The sequence below is a fragment of the Ambystoma mexicanum genome, chromosome 4q, assembly GCF_040938575.1.
Source record: "Ambystoma mexicanum isolate Mex_15411 chromosome 4q, UKY_AmexF1_1, whole genome shotgun sequence".
NCBI lineage: Eukaryota > Metazoa > Chordata > Amphibia > Caudata > Ambystomatidae > Ambystoma > Ambystoma mexicanum.
In genome coordinates this window covers 335934824-335957630 of record NC_090928.1, presented here as the reverse complement: position 1 = coordinate 335957630, position 22807 = coordinate 335934824, and the positions used below count along the sequence as shown (strand labels likewise).

The 22807-nt window shown below is 45.5% G+C and overlaps 1 protein-coding gene across 4 annotated transcripts in view; it reads left to right on the top strand.

Moving 5' to 3' along the window:
- CRIM1 (cysteine rich transmembrane BMP regulator 1) overlaps positions 1–22807 on the top strand; it is a 1425558-nt gene that overhangs the window by 579719 nt on the left and 823032 nt on the right. For all 4 annotated transcript variants that reach the window (XM_069607924.1, XM_069607925.1, XM_069607923.1 and 1 more), the window contains one exon: positions 20428–20549. In XM_069607924.1, coding sequence (XP_069464025.1) covers positions 20428–20549 — 122 coding nt within the window. The remainder of the gene's footprint in view (positions 1–20427; positions 20550–22807) is intronic.

Sequence of the window (22807 nt, the reverse complement as noted above, 5' to 3'; positions counted from 1 at the left end):
GGAATTCCCCAAAGGAGGGGGCTACTCCTGGACTCCAGGGAGAGACAAAGGGGGGGACCATTTGCTGTTAAAAATGAACAATATTTAGAGACTCATGTCTTGTTTTTCAAAGTGGCAAAAAATATAAAACGGACAGAGTTGTTAGTCTAATTTTTGGCTGCACGTTTTAAGATGCGGTAGAACTGTGTAACATATTCTGGATAGGAATGGCAATATGTGTTTTTAAATGAACTGTGTTAATGCTAGAATTGTGAAAATTTACACACACATCCCTATGTTGAACACACACATTTGTGAAAATTTGCAGAAAGTTTGGAAATTGTGTTCATGGCGAAAAGGACAAAATTCGGTAGAAAGGTGAAACAAGATCCCACAGCTGCAGGATTACGATGAACAGATGCTACATAAAATATGGAATCTTTGTGTGTGATTTGTGTAGAGGTGACCAATGTAGAAATGTATGTATTTAGGATAAAATCCGATTTTGACACTAGTGGCTGAGGGGAGGTTTCTAAGGACTGTAAAGCAAAACCATAAATGTGACCTCATCCGTCCTTGATCCATTCACTCAGATGCAAGGCGGAGATGAGGTCCTGATCCAATCCCAGTTCACAGGGGCAAGCTTAGTTAAGCTGGTCCATACACCCATTTTGTGATGTCATTTGAAAGGATAAATGGAGAGAGCTGACAACACATAGGGACTCACTGATTCACTCACTTCCCTGATTCCGGCAAAACACTTTGTTCCAGCATTCTACATCCAGCTTTAACATCCTTCCAGATCCAGATGCCAGGAACCTTGCCAAGCAGTAGAGAACTATTGATTTTCAGCAAGGCCTAAATCCTCAACTTATTCTCACAACCCAGTGTAGCGCTGGGGTGTGGGAAAGCCTTCCGAACTAGTATCCTGAAACTGTCTGGCATGCTAGCAGAAGGCTTGCCTGAAGAACTCGCTATCCTGCTGATTTGAAATACTCAGAAACTAGAAGGGCAGATCCTGTTTAAATCTGGTGACCGGCCTAGCTGATCCAGTCCCGCGCCTGATGTGCTGTCCTTCCTCGTCAGACCCAATCCATGACCAGAATTGACGGGCCAATTTAATAACTTATTCTGTAAGTATTAATAGGAAGAACAGTGACCCATAATATATCTGCATTGTATGATCCCAATCTCAAACCCATCCCCTCTTTAATTCAGAACCATAGTATTGCTAGAACTATCCTTGCGCTGACCTTTCTCTCATCAGTGTAACTAAACCCTCATTTCTTATTGATTTGATTCAGAAAAGTAATTCCCAAACTAAATGGCAACTAGAGTATCACACATGACTGGTTATGAGCGGCCGTGAATGACTGATTCCTGTGTGACATTCTCCTTTTTGTAGTCCTTAACATAGTGTAAGAAAATCTGTCAGTTTAAACCCAAATTTCTGTTTTCCATTCTCGCGCCTATTTTGCAAAAACAACTCTTACTAAAACCTCTAACTCCCTCTGTTTTTATGATGGTGAAATGTCAACTCCTACTTGTAACTAACATCCTTAGCTATCCATAGAACCACGATTGGCACATTATAGGGAAAATCGCACAACGAAAAGTTTGCCGCGATTTGACATTCTGAAAAACTTTACATGTGTGAATTAGCTTTAATTATTTCCTACTTTGAGATTTCAAATGTTTTCTTTTGACTAAATCATTGCTTGTGATTGTCTGGACCTGTTCAAAGTGGCTCCCATAGGAATTTATAATAATTTAAGCATTTTGACCACATTTGGTGTTTTTGCGCAGTCAATTTCAAAGACCATTTCAAAGCCATTCTGACAGTCAATTCTGTTTTTCTCTTATGTTTGAAGGGGGAAGGTGGGAGCGATATTCTGTTTGATTTGTGTTATTCCTGAGTATCTGCTCTCTCCTCACATCTATTTAATTGCCTATTGGTGGGTTGAGGGGTGTTGCATGGGGAACCTCTAACCATAGTGCTATCTGTTCCAAACCAACCCACAAGTATTCTTTTCTATGCTGCATTTTTTTTGTGCTCATTATTTGACTCCTAGTGCATTAATGACATTATTCAGTGTTCTGTCACCGCATTGGTGATTGTTACCTATTAAAATAAATTGTGATTAAACTCTAAATACATAAATATTTACCTTTGCAAACAAGCCTGATTCCTTGTTCAGTGTGACCGGGGGGGTCTCAGGAGAAGGGTGTGATATGAGTGGTATATCGTTCAGAATATTGAACTTATAGATAAAAATAAATAATGGTTTCATTTGCGCACTACATGCTGGGCGTGACCTGGGTGTGTGCCAGATTGAAATCACTTACAGCACCCATAATAAGGGAGTGTGAGAACACAGGAGTGCATTTTTTACAGCGAAAAACGAAGGAACACCACTCCAGAAGAGGAAAGATTTTTGATCTCTGGAAAATTATTGAGAATGTGGAGGACCCTGATGAGGGAAGGACGCGAGATATCCCTGGAGTAGCTACCGTAACAGACAGGGGAGAGCTCAAAAGAACATAAGGGGCTGTGTCAGTTAGCAACTCATCCAGCAACAGGCTACACTTGCCCAACATAAGTGTCCACTGCCCCGCCACCACTGTATGTTCCGACCCCAGTGACCACCCTGTCTCCAGAATGCAGAGAGACAAAGGAATTCAAGTGGCACTAGAGGTGGCAAGAGCAGAGCTGGTGAAGCGCAGACGGAGCAAAGAATAAACGAAAGTGGACTAAATGGATGGCAGGCTGTGGACATTTTATTTAGGATAGAGTGCACGTTTAGATAAAGGAATGTGAGGGTGGACGAGTGCGGAGCGCAGAATAGACCATTAAGGTCGGATAAGGGAACTGACAGAGTCGAGAAATGACAAATGGGACACAGAAGACGAGGGTGAGGGTGGTACAGAAGATGGACAGCAGGCATCAGAAATAATGCGAGGGTAGTAGAGAGCCTGTGGAACAAGGTTAAGGAGCAGGTTTGGCCAAGTGGCAGTGGCAAGGGAAAAGGGAAGTGCAGGAAGGAGAGGGGGGAAAGAGTTTGGCATGCAGATGCCACTATTACACAAGGGCCCGGGAGAGCACACTATGTGCCCTGGGCACAAATGGATTAAAATAACTTGATCAAGGTGATCCAGCCCCTCACTGTAGGCGCTGGGAAATGGAATTACGATTTTGAAAGAGATGGTGGGCATTCCTTTAACAGTGGGGGGATTTAAAAGGTTTATTAGCAGACCTTGTTGTGACCAGACAGGGGACATATGGGTCAAGTCAGGATACCCGGGAGTGAAATTGGACGATGTACATGATGGGGCACCTTTCAACAATCTTAGAACACAAGTGTGGGATGGACTACAGCAAACCTATACTGACACCCCAGACCTACAGACTATAATGCAATATACTAGGGGGGAGGACCCCGTGCAGTATATTAAGCTGCAAGAGATGTTGCGGGCGGAGATGGAGGACCAGTGGGATCGATCAGTTCCTATTTTTTACTGTTTCATCAAAAGGGGATTACCCAAGGTGGAGCAAACTGCACGTGAAAAAATAGTGGGCATTGAAGCAAAAGGGTGGGTGAAAATTGAGACGATAATACACCATTGCAAAAGAATTAAGTGCAATAAGGAAGCAGCGCAGTGGATACAGGCAGAGAAAGCGAGATTCGTAGAGAAAAAGCTTGCTAAAATAGCTGTAAAAGGGGCAGCACCCACACCTGCCCCAAAAGGAATGCACAAGTACCTGCAGACGTGAGAATAGCTGCATTCTGCCCTGGGGGAGAACAAGGACAGTGGGGCAGAATGCCTCAGTGCCCCTACCCAGAGTGGCAATGAGGAGGTCAGCAGCACAGGAGGGGTGGCTTCAGAGGAGGAAGCGGTGGATTTGGTGGGATGGGACCTCAGGGAGCAGGTATGGGTCTTTCGCAATGTTGGAGCTATGGAAAGGGAATTTTTCAAAGGAGTGTGGAAGTACAGTGGGCGGGGTATACGGCTCCTACACCAATTATCATCCACCATCCCAGCCCCAACCACAGGTGCCAACACCAAGGGCGATATCCATTCTCTATGAAATACATCACCCTTATACCCAACTGCCACCTCGACCGCTAGGCGCACAAGGGCGAAACCCACAAGTGCACCAGCGTATGCAATGTATAGGAATAGCAATGGCAGTAGCATGCCAACAGCTAACACAGAGGTGAACGTCACCGTCGTACTTTATGGAGGAGTGAGTTTGATGGGGACAAACCTCCCATGGACTAACACATACCCCGACTAGGGCAGCCCACCAAATTCTCTTGTATGCCCAGTACTAGCCATGACAGTCCACCCTGATGAGGAACCCTTGGTGGGTACTGAGATAGGAAACTAACACTTCACCGTCATGTTTGACACAGGTGCCACTAAATCATGCATCAGTGAAGGAAAATGTACACTATTGAGTGAAACTATTGACAAGCAGGGCTTCGCTGGGGCTGTCGCCACAGTTCCATACACTAAAGCGCTTTATCAAAATAGGGGGGAAGGTTGTGCTGGCTTCCCTTTTATACTCTGAAAGTTCCCCAATACATTTGCTGGGCCGTGACTTGCTTATCAAGCTGAACATGACTATCTCCTATACAGACAGTGGTATAGTGTGTGCCACCCCAGGAATGTGTGCCATAAGGGATATGATCATATGTGCACAAGTGGGGAGACGGTAGTTCACGGGATTCCGGTGGATCCAGACATGTTCGTGTACAGGATCACTGTATACCCCAGATTGGTGAAAGTTGCTGCCATGTACCCGCCGATTTTCATTTTCCACCCTGTGCTGTCCCCCGAGCTGGTGGTGGAACAATACTGTCGCTAGGTTTGCAAGGCCTGGTGATTTCGGCAAATATAATTGTCTTAGGGACTGATCCATATGGGTGCGAGTGGCACACTGTGTTTTGTATTGATCCCACGGCACATCTGAGAGAGAGGACTGATGCAGAGTTGTTTGAGGACCAACCTGAAAATGGTGAGATTGTATTGGCTATTTGCATTCCCTTCGAGATTATGGTGCAATATCGGAAAGTACACTGCCCCCTTATGGCCCCTGCAGCGCCACCCCACTTTCTCAATGCAGAAATAGTGCAGGTACCTCTGCGTCTTTGGACCACAAATGCCCATGATTTAGGACTGTTACAAGGAATGACCCCAGTGCAAATAACACTGAAACAGGGTGCAGTTTTGCCTCTAGTGTGACGGTATCCCTAATCCAGGGAGGCAGAGGAGATTAGGGACACCATCACTGCACTGTTATACCAGGGGATAATGGTGCCATCCAACTCCCCATGCAACACAGCCATCTATCCTATGAAAAAGGCAAAGAGAGGCAGTTGGGGGATGATTCAGGATTTACGCCCCCTAAATGATGTAGTACTACAAGAATGTCCTGTGGTCCCAAACCCTACGACAGTACTCTGCAACATTCCCAAGGAAACAACCCACTTTACTGTAGTGGATGTCAAAATCTTTCTTCGCCGTTCCACTGCACCCTGACTCACTATATCACTGTATTTACGCATGGGGGGGATATGTTTCGAACACACTAGTTTACCTCAAGAATACTGCGAGTCCCCCAGTATTTTAACAGAGTACTACACGCAGACTAGGAGAACATTCAAGTACCCAGCAATGTTAACCAGTACGTGGATGATCTGCTGGTGTGCAGTGACCGCGAACTCCAGTGCAGGAAAGATTTTGTGACACTCTTATAGCTCGTAGCATGAAAGGGGTTCAAAGTTGACAAGGCCAAATTATAGCACTTCCTGCAGGAAGTGCTGTACTTGGGGTAATTGATATCTGTGAATGGAAAACTGATCATTCCTGATCGTGCTGCATCTGTGCAGGCTACTACACGACCCGCCACAGTGAAGCAAATTCAAACTTCCTTAGGTAATTATTGTAGAGCCTGGATACTAGATAATGCACCACACACCAGGCCCCTCCTACACTAGGGGCCCAAAAGACTGACACAGGATTGTATGTATGGAGGACATTCTCACTGAGTTTGAAGCACTCAAAATGATGATTTCAACAGCCACAGTGTTAGCGACCCCAGACTACACCCAGGAATTTTACTTAATTTTCACACCAACGGTCAACTCATGACTGCAATACTAACACAGGAAAGCACAATTGGGCCACAAGCCATTGGCCTACTACAGCGGCACTTTAGACTCAGTGATGAAGGGACAATTTGCACGTGAACAGGCACATGCTGCTGCAGCGTTTGTGTTTGGAAAAAAGCTCCACCATAGTGATGGAGTGCTCTGTCAATTTATGCGTGGAGCATGCAGTGTTTGCTTTCCTAGAGAGATCAAAATCCACCCGGAGTACAAAATGAGCATCTGCTTATGAGATCATATTGTCCAGCCCAAACATACAGATCGTTCAGTGCAAAACCGCAAACCCTGCAACATTCTTGACTGAAAAATGCACTGACGAAGACATGGCCCTACATGACTGTATCATAAGAGGGGGAGGGCGACTACCTCCCCAAGGCAAAAGACAGCCCATTCGAGGGGTGGGGGGATCCTCTTTGTTGTTGGGTCAGCAACAATTGAAATGGGCACGTCTTGAGACATACTGGGGTGGCTGTGGTGCACCTAGTGGATGGCAAATACGAAACATTAGCACAGAACAGATTGCCAATGCACTTTTCAACTCAGGCAGTGGAGCTCATATCGCTCATATAAGCGCTACAAGCATCATAAGGGTGCCACGTGACCATCTATTCAGATTCGGCATATGTCACTACAATGGTGCATGCCGGTCCCTCGTGTTGGAAGAGAAGGGCGTTCAGAAGGGCTGATGGTTCCCCATTCCAGCATGGTGCATTGCTAGATGAGCTTAAGCTCACCCATCTGCAGTGGTGGTAGTAAAATGTGTAGTAAAAGGTGTTGCCCACACTTAACACAGACCTGCTCTCTCGGTAATGCTGCCGCAGATGCAGCAGCCAAAATAGCTGCATACCGTCCAGCGCCACAATCGGCAGAATGCCCGGTTCGAAGGTCCAACATTGAGCCACCCCCTGTCCCTTACAATGCTCTACCAACTGCACAAATAATTGAGTTGCAGGGGTGGGCACCAGAGGAAGAAAAACTATGGTTACAAAGGGGGTGCAAACAGTCCTCTACTGACTTATGGAGACAAGAAATAATGGGAATAGCAGTTATGCCATATGAGTTATTGATAGTAAGGTTTGACCAGCTGCTTCATCTGTTGCATATCTCAAAGCAGCACATTGCTGCAGACCATCAAGAAGACTGGTTTGTTCTAAATCTCCAGGAGCAGTTGACCAGTTTTGTCATACTGCACTGCATGTCAGTTACAGCACAGGAATGACATTGCGAACAAAGAGAGGCACTCTGCCCCGCCCTAGAAGCCCATTCCGTGAGTTGTATATAGACTATGCGGACATGTGGCAGAGGTGTAACTGTTTCCGATATTTGATTATCGTCTGCCCCTTCTCCCGATGGGTGGAGGCGGGACCTTGTGCACATTCAGATGCAAAATGCACAGCAAACATTTTTGGGTGTGAAGATTTTCCTTGATGGGGGATGTGTGTAATGTATTAAGATCAGATAATGGCACACTTTTTTTTTAAAAAAACTAATTGTTCAAAGAAATTGCAGCATTACTTGGCATCAAATATTGAATGTGCACCATCTACCACCACCAGGCCAATGGAGTAGTGGAGGGGATCAATGGCCTGCTCAAATGTAGACTGTCCAAGCACTATCGGAACCATTACTCCCAGGCGACCCAATCTACAAGCAGAACTTCGTCTGCCGGTGGAGAGGCCTCAGTTATAACGAGCCATATCGGGCTGTCTTCTCCACTCCCCTTGCTGTCAAGGTAAAGGAGCTGCACTACTGGATCCTCCTATCGGATGTCCGGAGAGCACCCCTGAACACACCATCGAGGCTTTCGATGCCCAACACCCTATTTAAGAGCGTACTGAGACGTTTTAGCTACCTCTTGTTTAACCACTTCGTGCCACTGTTCTCGCGACACATCTGCACTATACAGCACTTTTACACTTAGGGCTGTCTCGCTCGCTTTCTCTCGCGCTCTTTTGTTCTCTCTCTCGCCCTCCCTCTCTCTCGTGCCATCTCTTTCTCCCTCTTTCCCTCTATGCACTTTTACACATAGGGCGCTCTTTCACCCTTCCAAACTCTCTCTCATTCGCTGTTTCTTTCTCTCTCAATAATATGTATCTTTCGAATGGATTACATCCTCCCACTTATTCCTAATCTTTGATATTCAAGTCTGCTTGCAGCTTGCTTCGGAAAAGTTTTTCATAGGGTTGAACGATGTCCAGCATCGAGTCTTGGTCTTCGTCGGCCTCTGCAGCGTTCCTTGTGATGTAGACGCTGTATATAAAGCATACACACTGACCGTTGCCTCAGTGCTGTTTAGTTTCTCTTTGCTGCGTGCTTCGAAGCCAACTCGTCTCGGCAAAATTTAATATGCATAGCTACTTAAAGTATAAACTACGTTTTCGACCTGTCCTCGGCACAAAAATGGGTTTCAAGCGGTGTGCAGACTGTGTGGCAAAAATGTCCCTCGTGGACCTGCACCGCTGTCTGTGATGTTTGGGGACAGGCCACAAGGTGGACTACTGTGGCTCATGTCAATCTGACTGTCAAGAGCTTGCAGGAAAGGAAGGGAAACTTGATGCAGGTAAGCCCTCTCCCAAATCCCGATCCACTACCCCGTCCAAAAGAAAATCTTCACTTGACTCAAGGGATATTTCCCCCTGAGAGTGAGCCTCTGAAACATCGGAGACGTTCGAGGTCCGGTTTATGACGCTTGTCCTCTTCTCACAAGAAGAGTAAGAATCAGCGTTACAGGTCTTTGTCCACTTTCTCTCCTCAAAAGGTAGTGTTCCCTAAGAAAAGCTTGACTGCAGCGGAATGGAAAGGCTTCTGTGTTTTTCAAAGGTAAGCTCCTCCGAGTACACCCCTCAATGAGTCGGGGAAGCGTAGCAACTGCTCCGTGTGGGATCCATCTTCAAGGAAGATGAAGAGGAGGAACACCACTTTGAATATGAATATGGAAGACCAGATGTTCCAGAAGAACTTTATTTCTCCTGAGTGAAAAATGCTGAATCTGGTGGAGACCATTGCGGAAACCAGTAGCTGGGAATCCTCGCCAGAGATTGAATCTGGTAACCCACAAGTGCCTGGTTATGCTATTCCTTCATACAGATCAGTGATCTGTAAAGTGGCTGGATATCTGGAGTGGTCTAGGCCAGCAGCTACTATTGAAACTGATGAACTTGCTGATATGAGACAGTGGTCGAGTAAAGGAGGCTGTGCTACCTTTCCATGCTGCCGTAAGGGTCATGGAAAATTGGCTGAAGCCAGACTCTCTTCCCTCTGTGAATAAAGTCTTGACGAAGAAATACAGAACAGCTTCTGTGGACACTCCTTTTCTGAGCAGGCATCCAATACCAGAGAGTATGGTTGTACACGCAGCAACTCTCTTCTAAGTCTGCAGCTTACCCTTGTTTGTTTTATTAATTTATAATGCGCACCAGACCCAAGGGTAAGAGGGCGCAGCAGTACAGGATATGCAAAGCTTACAAGGGTTTCAAAAGTTACAAGTTACAATTTGCCAAGTGACAATACTATATACATGAAAAGGCGGTAATGCAGTGCAGTAGGTTATTTACAAGGCAATATACAGTCAATTATATACAGGATATGTTTGTACCCTTCCACTCTTGCTGACAGAGGATAGAAAGGTTGACTCTCTAGGAAAGAGAGTATTTAGAGCAGGAAGCATGGTGCTGAAATCGGCCAATGCCATAAGTGCCTTGGCAAAGTACACTCGTACTTTTTGGGGTGTAGCTGCTCTAGCAGCCTGAGGAAAGGAACTGGTTTTTAAGCCTGGTCCAAGATGGTAATGATGCCATGAGGCAATCCTTACAGTCCAGCCTGGATACGATGGATACCTTAAGCAGATCCTTGGCTGTCAGCACTCACAGATGTCATGGCTGAGAAAATCAGGATTTTCGGCGGTTGCTGAAGCACGCCTGTTAGATATGCCCTTTGATGGTACTTTTCTTTTTGGCGATAAGGCTGAGAGCAGTTTGGAGAAGCTGCAAGCTTCTAGGGCTGCAGCTAAGTCATTAGGGGCGGCAATCGGGCAACCTCAACCTTCAGGTTAAGGATGGAGAGGATGTCCTTTTCGCTTCTATTCCTCAATCTGTAGAGGAGAGGACAGTTTTTAAAGAGGGAGTCAAAGAAGAGCGCCTCGAGGAGGTAGAACTCCTTGCGGAACACCTGCAGAGTTACCCTCTGCAGCAGCAAATTGACCCCCTCTCTCATAAGTCTGTGATGGGAGGCAGACTGTCATATCATCATTCCTAAAGAAAACTTCCCGATTGTCCCCCAAAAGGCTGATCTGCCTTTAGTCCTGGATCCGCTCTTCCAACAGGAGGTTCTCATCCTGTTGGAGAAAGGTGCATTAGAACTAGTACCTGTGGCGGAGAGAAAACAGGGTTGGTATTCTCCCTACTTCCTAATTCTCAACAAGGAGGGAGGAGTGTGACCCATCTTGGACTTGAGATGCTTGAAGTTCTTCAGGAAGGACACGTTCAAGATGGTAACTTTTGCAAATCCTTCAGGCCCTTAGACTCTAGGATTGGTTGGTGTCTTTGGACCTTCAGAATGCTTACTTTCATGCGCCCATCCACCAGAAGTACAAAGTACCTGAGGTTTGCAGTTGGTGGTTCTCACTGTCGGGTTCGGCTTCTGCTATTCGGGCTCATCTCAGGGTCTTTACCAAGCTCATGACAGTGGTGGCAGCAAGTCTGAGGGAGGAGATTCACATCTAACCCTACCTGGACGACTGGTTGATCAGGGCTTATTTTCCAGAACAGTCGTAGACTCATCTGTTGCACCTGCCACTTCCTCCACCAGCTGGGCTTCTCCCTGAACATCAAGAAGTCCCACTTGACACCTTCACATAAGCTGCAATTTATTGGAGCAGTCCTGGCTTCAGCCTCGGGAAAACCAGAGTTAAGGGCTCAACATCTCTTGCAGATGGTCCACAAACTTCAGAGCGCCTAACCTCTCCCAGCCCATGACTTGCTATGGTTGCTCGCCTTCATGGCAGACTGTGTTTTTCTGCTCCCAGAAGCCCATCTGAGAATGAAATCCCTTCAGTCGGCTCTCAGATCCCAGTGGTCTCAATTCTCTGGCAGAATTATGGACCTTATTCAGGTCCCGACAAAGGTCTGACAGGATCTTCTGTGGTGGGCCAACTGACAGAATGTGATGAGAGGAGAGCACCCTTTTGGTAACCATAGCCGTACATGACATTTGTGACGGATGCCTCCCTCACAGGAGGGGAGCACACATGAGAGATCTTTCAATAAGAAGACACTGGTCTCAGTCGTAGTCCAGACCCCATATCAACCTGTTAGAGCGAAGGCCAATCAGACTAGCACTGATGACCTTCTTCCCTCAATACGGATTAACAGTGTCCTGATAATGATGGACAACACAGTTGGCATGCACTACCTCAACAAGAGAGGAGACGTAGGGTCACTGCCCCTGTGCAGGGGCAATGAAGCTCTGTTTTTGGGTACTGCAATATGGAATCACTCTTCTGGCAGTTCATCTGGCCAGAGAAAAGAACACAGCGGTGGACGCTCTGAGCAGGCACAGCACGATCTCCGAGTGGGAACTAGCTCAGGAAGTCCTTCTGGAGATCTTTTTCCTTTGGGGAACCCCTCAAGTGGATCTGGTTGCTAACAGTGTCAACCGTAAGTGTGAGCTGTTCTGCTCCAGGGAGTTTCCCCAAAGAAGAGCTCTAGGAGACTTGTGCGTGTTGGACTGGGAGTTTCCACTTCTGTATGCGGTTCCACCAGTCCCTGTCATTCCTCATGTCATCTGGAGATTGAGGAAGTTCGGTAAACCCATGATCCTCATTGCTTCGGATTGGGCTAGGAGTACGTGGTACTTGGACCTACTGGAAATGGCCATCTGCCCTCCAATTTGTCTTCTTCAAAGAGAGGACATACTCTTTCAAGAGGATGGTCTCATTCTTCACCCAGAGATCAGGACTCTCAATCTTCACGCCAGGTGTCTGAAAGGGTGAGCTACAAGGATTGGGACCTCCCGGGAGACGTAATGGAGGTGATGCTTTTGGCTAGAAGACCAGCAACTAAATCCCTGTACCGCTGCCGTTGGATTGCGTTTTGCAGCTGGTGCATGGAAAAGCTTGTAAGTTTCCACATGTCTTTTTTTTATTTTATTTTATTTATTTTTTGCTCCGCCTCACCCATTCTGGGTTGCAAGTGGCCATGGCGAAGAGCTATCTAGCAGCACTATCCATCTTCAAGAGATCTCCGGATGAGGGATCACACTTCAAGGTGCCATTAGTGGTACAATTTCTCAAGGGCCTAACAAATTTGTTCGCGCCTGCACCCTTCATTGTGCTATCATTGTAATTTAAATCTAGTACTAAGATGTCTTAAGGGAGTTCCATTTTAGCCCTCGCATTCATGTCCTATAAGGATGCTCACCTTGAAAACTATCACTTCTGCCCACAGGGTAAGTGAGCTACAAGCACTGTCTTCCAAACCAAATTCAAAACCTTTTTCAAGGACAGAGTGGTCGTCTTTCCATCCGAAAAGTTGTCTCACCTTGCACAACATATCATATTAACATCTTTTTATCCACCTCCTCATCCATCAGGGGAGGAGAGATTGCATTGTCTGGACCCCACAAGGGTATTATGCTACTACATCATTCGAACGGCAAGTGTTTGTCAAGATGACCAGCTCTTCATTGGTTATGCTGGTCAAAGATTGGCTTTGGCGGTCACAAAACAAACTATCTCTATATGGATTGTCATTTGCATTACTCAATGTTACTCGTTTGCAGGCAAAGATTTGCCCGAAGGTTTGAGGGCGCGTTCCACTAGAGAGGGGAGGCTGCTTTCTCGGCTCTGGAAAGAGGTGTACCAGTGCGGGACATTTGCAGAGCAACAACCTGGTCATCCCTTCATACTTTCAGAAGATTTTACTGTGCAGACTCTTTAGCAGGAGAGGAAGTTAAATTTGGAAAGGCTGTCTTTCATAATATAGTGGGAGGATACAATCCTTTCAAAGTTCAAGTTACTTACCCGTGGTAAAGTTTTTTTGACTGGATGTTCCTCCCACGTATTCCTCATCTCCCTCCCATCCATCCCCTCTTACCTGCCTAGAATTTCCATGTCTTACACCTTCCTTTTTCGCAATGTCCAAGATTGTCTCCTCCTATGACTCAGCAAATTAAAGGAGAGAAAAAACTAGAACTGAGGTACTGTCAGCGTACGTGCTTCATATAGCAGCGTCATGAGGGACGCTACGGAGGCCGTCGAAGACCAAGACTCCACACTGTATGATGCTCGACCCTATGAAAAGCAAGCAGACTTGAATATCAAAGATGAATATGTGGGAGGAACATCCAGTCGAAATTACGTTACCAGTGGTAACTCCTTCTCACACTTTCCCTCTCTCGCTATCTTTCTCCCTCTTTCTCTCCATCTCTTTATCCCGCTTTCCTGCTCTCTATAGCCTTTTTCAATAACATCTATCTTTCTCCCTCTTTCCATATAAATATTGCCTTTCAAGTGCAGCAGATGATGTTGCTGGCGCTCTCTAACGACTCGTATATTAAAAAGAGAATTAGTAATGTTAGTGGTTCAAAATGTGCATATTCATATCAGTTTGCCCTACATTATTTTGCGGTGCTGTTTGCACTATCAATGTTTGCATTAGGCATTTATGTAGGAGCTGATTTTATGAGTGCTCATATAAAAATGGGGGTGGGGAGGAAGAGTTCCACAGAAATACCACGGTTAATGTATTCAATGCAAACACAAATGCAACTGTGTCTCGACTTTCTCGAATACACAACTCCAAGGCCACATTTAGTTCTATTCCTGACAAAAGTGTACCCACTAGCCTGGGAGTTTTAGAATTGATTGGTAAACCCCAATTATTTCGCAAATATATTTACGATGCCAGCGGCATCAATAACACCAGTAATTTTTGAATTATTAATGGATACATAAAAAGCCCTATGTGCACAAAAAGACAACGAAAGAGGGCAACATGACACCTATCATGGGCTTGGCTTGGATGCTATAGAGGATGTGTGCCACCCAGAATTGTCCAACAGTTGGTATATGGACATGAGCACTGTGGGGAGAGAAAAAGTGAATGGGAGGAGTTGTTTGTTAATGACACATGCATCAGGAGACCCCAAGGTCTTAGTGCCGCAGAAAGTATCCATTATAGAGGCTCAATGTCCAATACGTCCAGCACTATGTAGGATACAAGGCACTTTCCAGGCATACAGTGTAAGGCTTGAAGTATCGGATGCAGGTGAACTTCAGTGCAACAACAATCCCAGAACTGTCCAGTGTCTCCCGAGGCCACAATTGGTGGTACAAGGAATCAAATATGTGGCGAACGAGTGGCAAGAAACAACGCTGAGTTGCTTGGCAGGTGGATTGATAGGGTTTGATACAGTCCTGGCCCGAGTGAATACAGCATGTGCACCATTCTGGACCGATCATATTGCAAAACTGACGTGGATATAGGCAATGGAGAACCCCGTAAAAGTGCACTGAGAGGCGATATATGGACCTTGCTTTTACAATGAAGGGACTGTTCCTGTGGGGGCCAGTGAATGTTGCAACAAAACTTTGTTCATCCCAGACCTCAAGAAAGGTACAGCCTCATTGATGCACTATTACTGAGTGTGCGGTCAGCAGGCGTGCTTGCACCTCCCCCCATCATGGAGGGTCTACTGTTCGCTCACTACCCTACACTCAGCACTGCTTGTAATACCAGAAGACCACCTCAAAGGGGGGGCCAGCAGACTTATTCCCACAAATGGCAGTTCCCACATCCGGTGTGCCCACCAGAAAAAAAAATTACAGGCACTGGAGTTCCACATCCTTCCTGAAAGCGAAAGAAAAGATCTAACTCCCTAACCCATGACTCATCCGAACTTCTCCGCAAGATACCTGATGAGTACAGGCTATTCATTAGCACTGAAACGTTCTTTGCATCACTATTACTGCCTGGGGTCCAAGCAGCCGCCAATGCCAAATGGGTGCAGATCGTCCGCTGGGAACTGAGACAGCTGGCAAATGATACTGAACAAGGGTTCAACGCCATAAAAGTAGAGTTGCAGGCCCTAAAATTAATGACCATGCAAAACCGCTATGTTGACCTCAGAACGATGGAAGGAGCGTGTGCAAAAGGATCTGGGCCTAAAACAGAAAATGGATCCCTCACACAAATAGGAGCCATACACTGGGAGTGCGCATGAAAAAAGAAGCTGGAATACACAGCGAGGACTGGTTTTAAAACATTTTCTTGTTGGCCCCTTCCTGGCTACGAGCAATACAGAAGATGCTTGCCCCTGTTATTGTGTTTGTGCTGGTCATCTTTGGTGCCTGCCAGTTGGTCCTTAGATGTTAGCGCTAAGATGGTCTCAATTGGAGTATCCAGTGCCCCTCGCTGTACCACAGAACACAGTACCCATACCGATGACGCAAACAAACCCTGCATGATCCCCATTGAACACAGGTTGCATCCTGTGGCATTATCACTACACCCCCACCAGATCCTGAACACTATACCGAACACTTGGTGATTTAGCTGCGGATTGGGAATGTATATACATGACTTGCACACCCAGAGTATGCCCAGTCTGGAGCAGGTTTGTGCAGTGTGTGTAGAGCATGGGTTCCTAAAAATGGATTGCCATCGAATTTGGAAGTAGAAAGATTAGAAAGGGTGTAGATACTGAGAGAGAATGACTATTGGGAGATACAAGGGGCAAACGTGTGGGGGGAATTCATTCATGTAGAATTAACGAAAGGGGGGAATGTTGGGAAGGAGGGAGGGCCCCCCAAGCAATTCCAAATGAGAAACAAACTGTAAACCACACGTCAAGTGAGCAGGGGGTACTGGGTCGTACGCATAGGAGAATGTATGACTGCTTAATGCATGCATTAGAAGCTATATAGTTCACACAAGTGTAAATGTCATCTTGGTAATTGGCAGCCATTTTTTGTACTTGGGCCCAAGTGCAGCGAAAAGTACCAAACATGTTAGTCGATTTGCATGACCCACACAGACATAACCCCCACCACAAGTGCGCTTCGGCGAGATGCACACCTGCCATTGTCTTCAAGGCACTAGGCCTTTGTGCCCCAGGAAGAATGTGCTCTGCAAGGCCACGACAAGGGCGCAGAGCACCTCTTGGCAGTTACATTCCACGATTTAAAGATACAGATGACATGACCCATCAGCGCCAACACCCCACATGTCAGAGTTACAATCCTCCTATGTTTTGATCGCAAGACCCCACATACCAAAGTGCCAGCCAGGCCCATACCGCCGACCATAAAACGGTAAGATCCCTGATCAATCAGAAAGCAGGGCTAGCTTGCCTTCACATTTGGGCCACGTGATTTGTGCTGTGAGGTGCCAGGCAGGGATGAAATTCTAGTTCAAAAGCGAGGATGGAGAACCCTGGAGGCTGCTGGCGCATCTGGGAGCGAGTGAAGTATGCAGGTTGGTATGACCTTGCCTTTCCCTCTGGGCTCATCTCAGTGTGAGCCAGGTTCACCATTACAGTGATAGAGTAGCATTGTTTTTAGAATAAGTAATTGCTTGTTGGGCCCTGTTTTATGCCTTTGGAAAAGCTCACCTTCCCTAGTCAACAAAAACAACCTCACCACAGCCTCCCTTACCTACAAAGAAGCCGTCCTAGCTGCTAAAAATGAAGTATACAACTAAAGGATCACTCAAGCCCAATCAAATACCAAGGAACTCTTGAAGATCCTTAAGGAACTGGAATCCCCTGTTGCCCCGCTTGATACATGCACCCCGGACACTGAATGGTGCTCCAATATTCAAAAGGCACTGCTTGATAAAATTGCCTTGCTCCAAGACAAGATTAAAACTAAAAAAAGCCACCTCGCCGACTCAACGGGTAACCCCTCATCATACAAAACCCTTTCTCCCAAACATTCCCTCCAACCTTTCAGCTTCTCACCCCTCACCATTAAGGAAGTCGAAAATATCATAACGAAGCTTAAGCCTCGTTCTTGCAAAGGTGCATGATCTTGCCCCTTTCATTACCTCTTTCATTAATGCCTCTTTCAAATCGGGCATTGTACCGGACAACCTTAAGGATGCTTGGGTCATCCCATTAATCAAAAAACCTAATCTTGATCCTAGTAATCCTTCTAACTACAGGCCCATCACCACGGTGCCCTACCTTCTCAAAATTCTGGACTGCGAAGCCTATCTCCAAATCCAAGACTATCTTGAAACCAACAATCTTCTAGGGCTTAGACAATCTGTCTTCCGTCCTAGCACAGTACTGAGACAGCCTTAATCGACTTGAAAACCCAAATTGAGGAGCTGAAAGACAAGGGCAAACTGGCACTCCTGCTCCTCCTTGATCTTTCAGCTGCCTTTGATTTGGTCGATCACCAAATCCTCTGCCACCACCTCAACATTGCGGCCCACTTCTCCGACGCAGCCACATCTTGGATTAGCTCTTTTGTGGCAAACAGAACCATGAGGGTTTTCTCTCCCATAGCCGCAGCTGATCCAGCCGACGTCCAGTGCGGAGTTCCACAAGGATCTTGTGTATCTCCCACACTTTACAACGTGTTTACTAAACCACTCTTTGATATACTTGACTATCTGGGTGTCTCCTGCACTAATTATGTGGATGACACCCAGATACTCATCCCTATCACTGGCGATTATGTAACAGATGCCAAAGCGCTCAATACAGTCTACACTGTCATTCAAGCCTGGATGGCTCATCATGGGCTTTGCCTTACTGATGGAAAGACGGAATTAATCATTCTTGGATATCAATACAAACTCTCTAAACTTGACCCCAAGTTCAATTCCTTCATTATTGATATGAACGATATTAAAGTCTCCGTCACTAAAACACTTGGAATATATCTTGACTCGACTCTATCCCTCAATCGACAAACCAACGCAGTTGTCTCAGAATCATCCTATACTTGCAAATTGATTACAGCATGTCGCCCATTCTTGACTACGGAGAACTCTCTGATTCTCGCCAGAACCCTCATCATGTCCAAAATCGATTCTTGCAACGCCCTCGACCTAGGAACTAGTCAAAGAAACATTGATAAACTCCAGGCCATGCAGAACAATGCCATAAGGGCAGCTCTCAACGTTCCTAGGCGTTCCCACATATCTAACAGGAGACGCAACTTGCACTGGCTACCCATTACTCACCGCATATCCCTCAAAGCACTTGTTCTAACACACAAGGCCCAGAACAGCGCAGCCCCGGCCTACCTTTCCACGCGCTTCATACAACACACAGCAACGAGACCACTAAGATCATCTCAGGCTCATACGCTGATTATTCCCAGCTTCAAGCTACAGACAGCCGGAGGCTCTAGCTTCCCTGTCCTCGCGGCTAAGCTCTGGAACACTCTTCCCAATGCTCTCAGAAACGTTCCTCACATCTATGCCTTCAAAGCTAAAACTAAACTGTGGTTAGATGAACGGGACGCCACAGCCTCCTCTCTATAAGCCTTACACCTGTCAATTCCATTACCGACTGCTCATTGTACATAGACTGTTTTTTACTGCATTCTTAGATTCGCTCCTCTCCTCTCTGTTGATGCTCTGAATTCTATGTAAATATGTGTAAAAATGTTTAGTGTATCTATTTGCTGTAACTTGTAGCCACCTCCTTAAACATGCGCCAAGATGCCCCGGGGCAAGGTGCGCACTATAAATAAACAAAATACAAATACAAAATACGAGCCCAGCAGCACGACGGAGACGTTCCAGACGGCTGGGACCAATGGCCTAGTATCTATCCCATATGGAGTGGGCCACCCATTTATAGGGTTGCTTCAACCAGCCACGCAGGTTTGCACTGTATATGATGACGCCAGGTGTCCTTTTTAACTTGCTGCACATCCCCAATTGGGAAAACATTTTGCGGGGGCAAAGTTCTTTGCTGATGCAGTTCTATTCTGTAGAAATAAATACTTGTTATCCCTGCAAGCAGTGACTTGGGCTTTTTTTCAATAGCGGGTTGCATTTTTTTTCTGTTGTGAGAATGCAGGGGCGTGCCTTCTGGTGCTAATAGCACCCTCGCTGGTGGACAGAATCGGGAGGTAGCAGCCCGGGGTCACATGTTAAAGGCCCAAGCTAGAATCTAGCAGCAGATAACAAACGATAAAGCATTAGATATCAATCAAAATGTCAAGAATCTCAAAAAGATGCAGATAGATTGCTGTCAGATGTTCGGTAAACGGTCATCACCAAAGAGTTCCTACTCTACCAACTGGGCAGATGCCCATTTCAACCTCCTAAAACGAACTCTGAATTGTGTTGGTGTAACTCTGCATGTCCTTGGCTCTTCCCCTTGGAACTATCCCACTGCAGCTCTGGCTGAAACTGAATTGCGTGAAGGTCTGCCAAACCCAAAGGTCCTACTCTAGGCTTCCTACAAAAGTTGAGGGGCATGCACCAGCATGACTTTTGAGTTTGCTCTCCTTCTTGTACCCTCGTTATTTGATGCAGCTTCGTGGCTGCCCATAGAGCGCTGCAACATTTTAAATAGATATAATAAAACCGGGATTTAATAAAATGATCAAAAGATAAAATGCCATCCATGTACATTAATTTCTTTGAGTACATATATAGCTCACTGTTTAAATTAATGCAAACCAAAGTCAAAGTAGTTGCATTACAAAAAATGTTTAACCCCTTGCCACGCAAACAGCAACCTTCTGCACGTCTGAGCAGTCGCAACCAAGACCATGAAAAGCATAGGATTGTGGTGTATGGGCGTGTGCCCAAATTCTCATGTGTTGTGCCTTCTGTGAGAATTCACCTGTTTATCATAGCCTACAAAGCAAATGCCCAAAGACAGACATGATTTAGTGATTGTGAGGGTATATATGAAGGATAATATCAGGGGTGGGGGGGGAGTGGGGAGTCACAAATGCAAGTTGCAAGCTAACAGACAGCCATAGAAAAGCCACTTTCCACCTCAATTCTATGCATGCACACAGCACACCGTTTCTTATACGTCAAAGGTCAAATATCACTATTCATTGCCGAGTGCACATTTTGCACCCTGATATTATGCTCATGTTGTATAAGTAAGGCATTATGTCTTGACATTTTTGTTTTTGTACATATGTAGCTTGGAGGAAGCGCCAAAGAGTGTGAAACGTGTTGGCAGCAAAAGGAAGTGTGAATAAAGATGTAAAACTTAAAATGGTTCTCGCCTGTGTTTTTTCTGTGCCCGAGTCTTCCTTTGCACTGAACCTTTTTGTCCTCCTGGGTTTCAGGTGTGATTGCCTCTCAGGCTTGTGCAGCTTTCCCATGTGTGAAGTGGGATCCATCCCCCGGATCATCTCTCGTGGAGATGGGACACCCGGCAAGTGCTGTGATGTCTTCGAATGCGTCAACGGTAAGTGCATTTATTTTTCTGCAAGCCCACGGGTATTTATTGAAACGGTGGGAGTGCTATGGCATGGTTAGAACGCGTGGAGAGGATTGGCCCTCCTTTTGTGAATGATTTGGACAGTGTCACCCCGAACCAATTCGGGAACAGAAAGCGAATGGGGGTACTCCTGGTGCGCGATGCATTCAGAATGTTGCATCCAGCAAAGCGAGCTTATTGCGAGAACTGCGCCTTCCCCTTCCCAGAAGGCACCGCTTGCTGCCGATTTCTAGCAAATTAATGGCACACGGCAAGATACCATTCAGATTCTGCTTTGATGAAACTGCAAGAAGGAAGGCTTCAGAAGTTATTAATTGGAAGCTGACGTCCGTTTATCCGTCCTAAATATTTGTGCACGAGTGCTAATGCCTGGAGCATGAAGTTGGCCACGTGGTTTGCTGTGTTTAAACGCAAGGCGATTTTGTTCAACTGTGCTTGACACCACTTTGTGTTCCAGGGCAAATAATCGCTTCCTTTTTCATCAACGCGTGGCAAGGGACTATTTGGTAGGCATGTGCCTTGTCTGGCTGTTCAAGACGTTTCCACACAGCAAATTGGGCTTACTATTGTGGGCCGCTGAGTGGTGGGTGGAGGTGCTGGCATGGACATCTAACTTTAAGTAAAACATCTTTCCACTGGAAAGGAGAACACTGCCCAATGCTATCTGAACAGAAACGAATACACTGTCTTTTTTAATGTTCAGCTAGGAGAGCCCTTACTTGGGGAGGGTTGAGCTGGAGATGGCATGGTGTGTATTATAATGATTGATTCTGTGGTGCTTAAGTCACTTTGGATTTCCGAAGGTCTGATGAGAAGTACCAAAGTGGGGTTGTGAACTGACTTGTATTGCTGGCAGGTGTGTGAATGCCGCATTTTCTATTTTTTATATTGTGTGTGTTTTTTTTTTTAATTTTACAGTGCACCTTTTCCATGTACACAGCCTCATGACACTGCTCATCTTCCTGTGTGATCATAAGCTGTGGTTGATTGTCGTTGGTGAATTACTTAGGTTTTCACATACTTGCATATTGCACAACTAAATCTTCTTAGACCTCAGTCCACACAAAAACATGTTACACTCAGCATTTATTCACAAATGATTCCATATAGCCATTTCTGGAAGCGTTAGAGGGCCTTTTATAGTCCATATTTATTTAAAGTTTTGGAAAGCATTGCTAGTACACAGGATAATAAAGGGCTCCGTATCAGTACCTTGCGACTAACACAATGCAAAAATCCATTCTAGTCCTTTGGCAGGGATATTCCTGTCTCATGACTTTAAGAAACCCATTTTAATGCTGTGAGACAGGTCTCCATTTATTATGCACTTTGCTGTTGTAGCTGGCATGTATTTCACCCTAGAGTGGTCAGAATGTCGTTCAATATAAGTGATTACGAATCATCCAAATACAATTGTTTAAGACCTCGTCATACAGAGAAAACAAGAAAGAAAACAATTTTACAGTGAATTTATAGAAAACCAAATTACAGTACCACATTCTGTCGTCAATGTAGAGTTGAATGATTTATGAGCCGGGTCAGGGGGCAGGGAAGAAAATTGGAGAGAAAAAAACTTGCAATTAGATCCAGATGATATTGGATTGATAATGTGCGCCTGATGAGAGAAGAAATGGTGCATGTCTTACCTAAAGTTTGTACATCTATGAAGATGGTGTATATATGATATCACTAGTTAAGAGAATGTAGACTTGTCTCTTGTTTAAAATCAGAAACTAGTAAGTAATAGTTGCAAATGACCTAGGCCAGGTGGTTTAGTATACTCCATTAATAATGAGCCCTCATTATATCTAGAAGTACAAAGGACATAAATGCATAACTTGTTGATTTCTCTAATTTTCGTATTGACTATTTAGTAGTCCATATTGGATCTGCAAATGAAGTGGAAAAATTCCTGCATCAGTACTGGTATTATTTAATGGTTTCAAAGCTAAAGGGTATAATCTTGAATGTGCCGTGAGCTCAAGTTAGTGGTAGGAGGCAATTGGGTGGTGCAAAGACATTGGTCGCTCTTGGTAGCTGAAGTTTTGACGTGGATAGCACCTGTCTGCATGGTTGTATTTCATGTGTGGGTGGTTAGCCAGAGTGATATAGTTGGTTTACTCCTGGTGCGGCTAGTTAAAGAAGGAGCAGAATACTAATAATGTGATGTGATATAAAGATATACCCTGGTTAGTGTCATGCTTACCTCTACAGTCATGTATTCT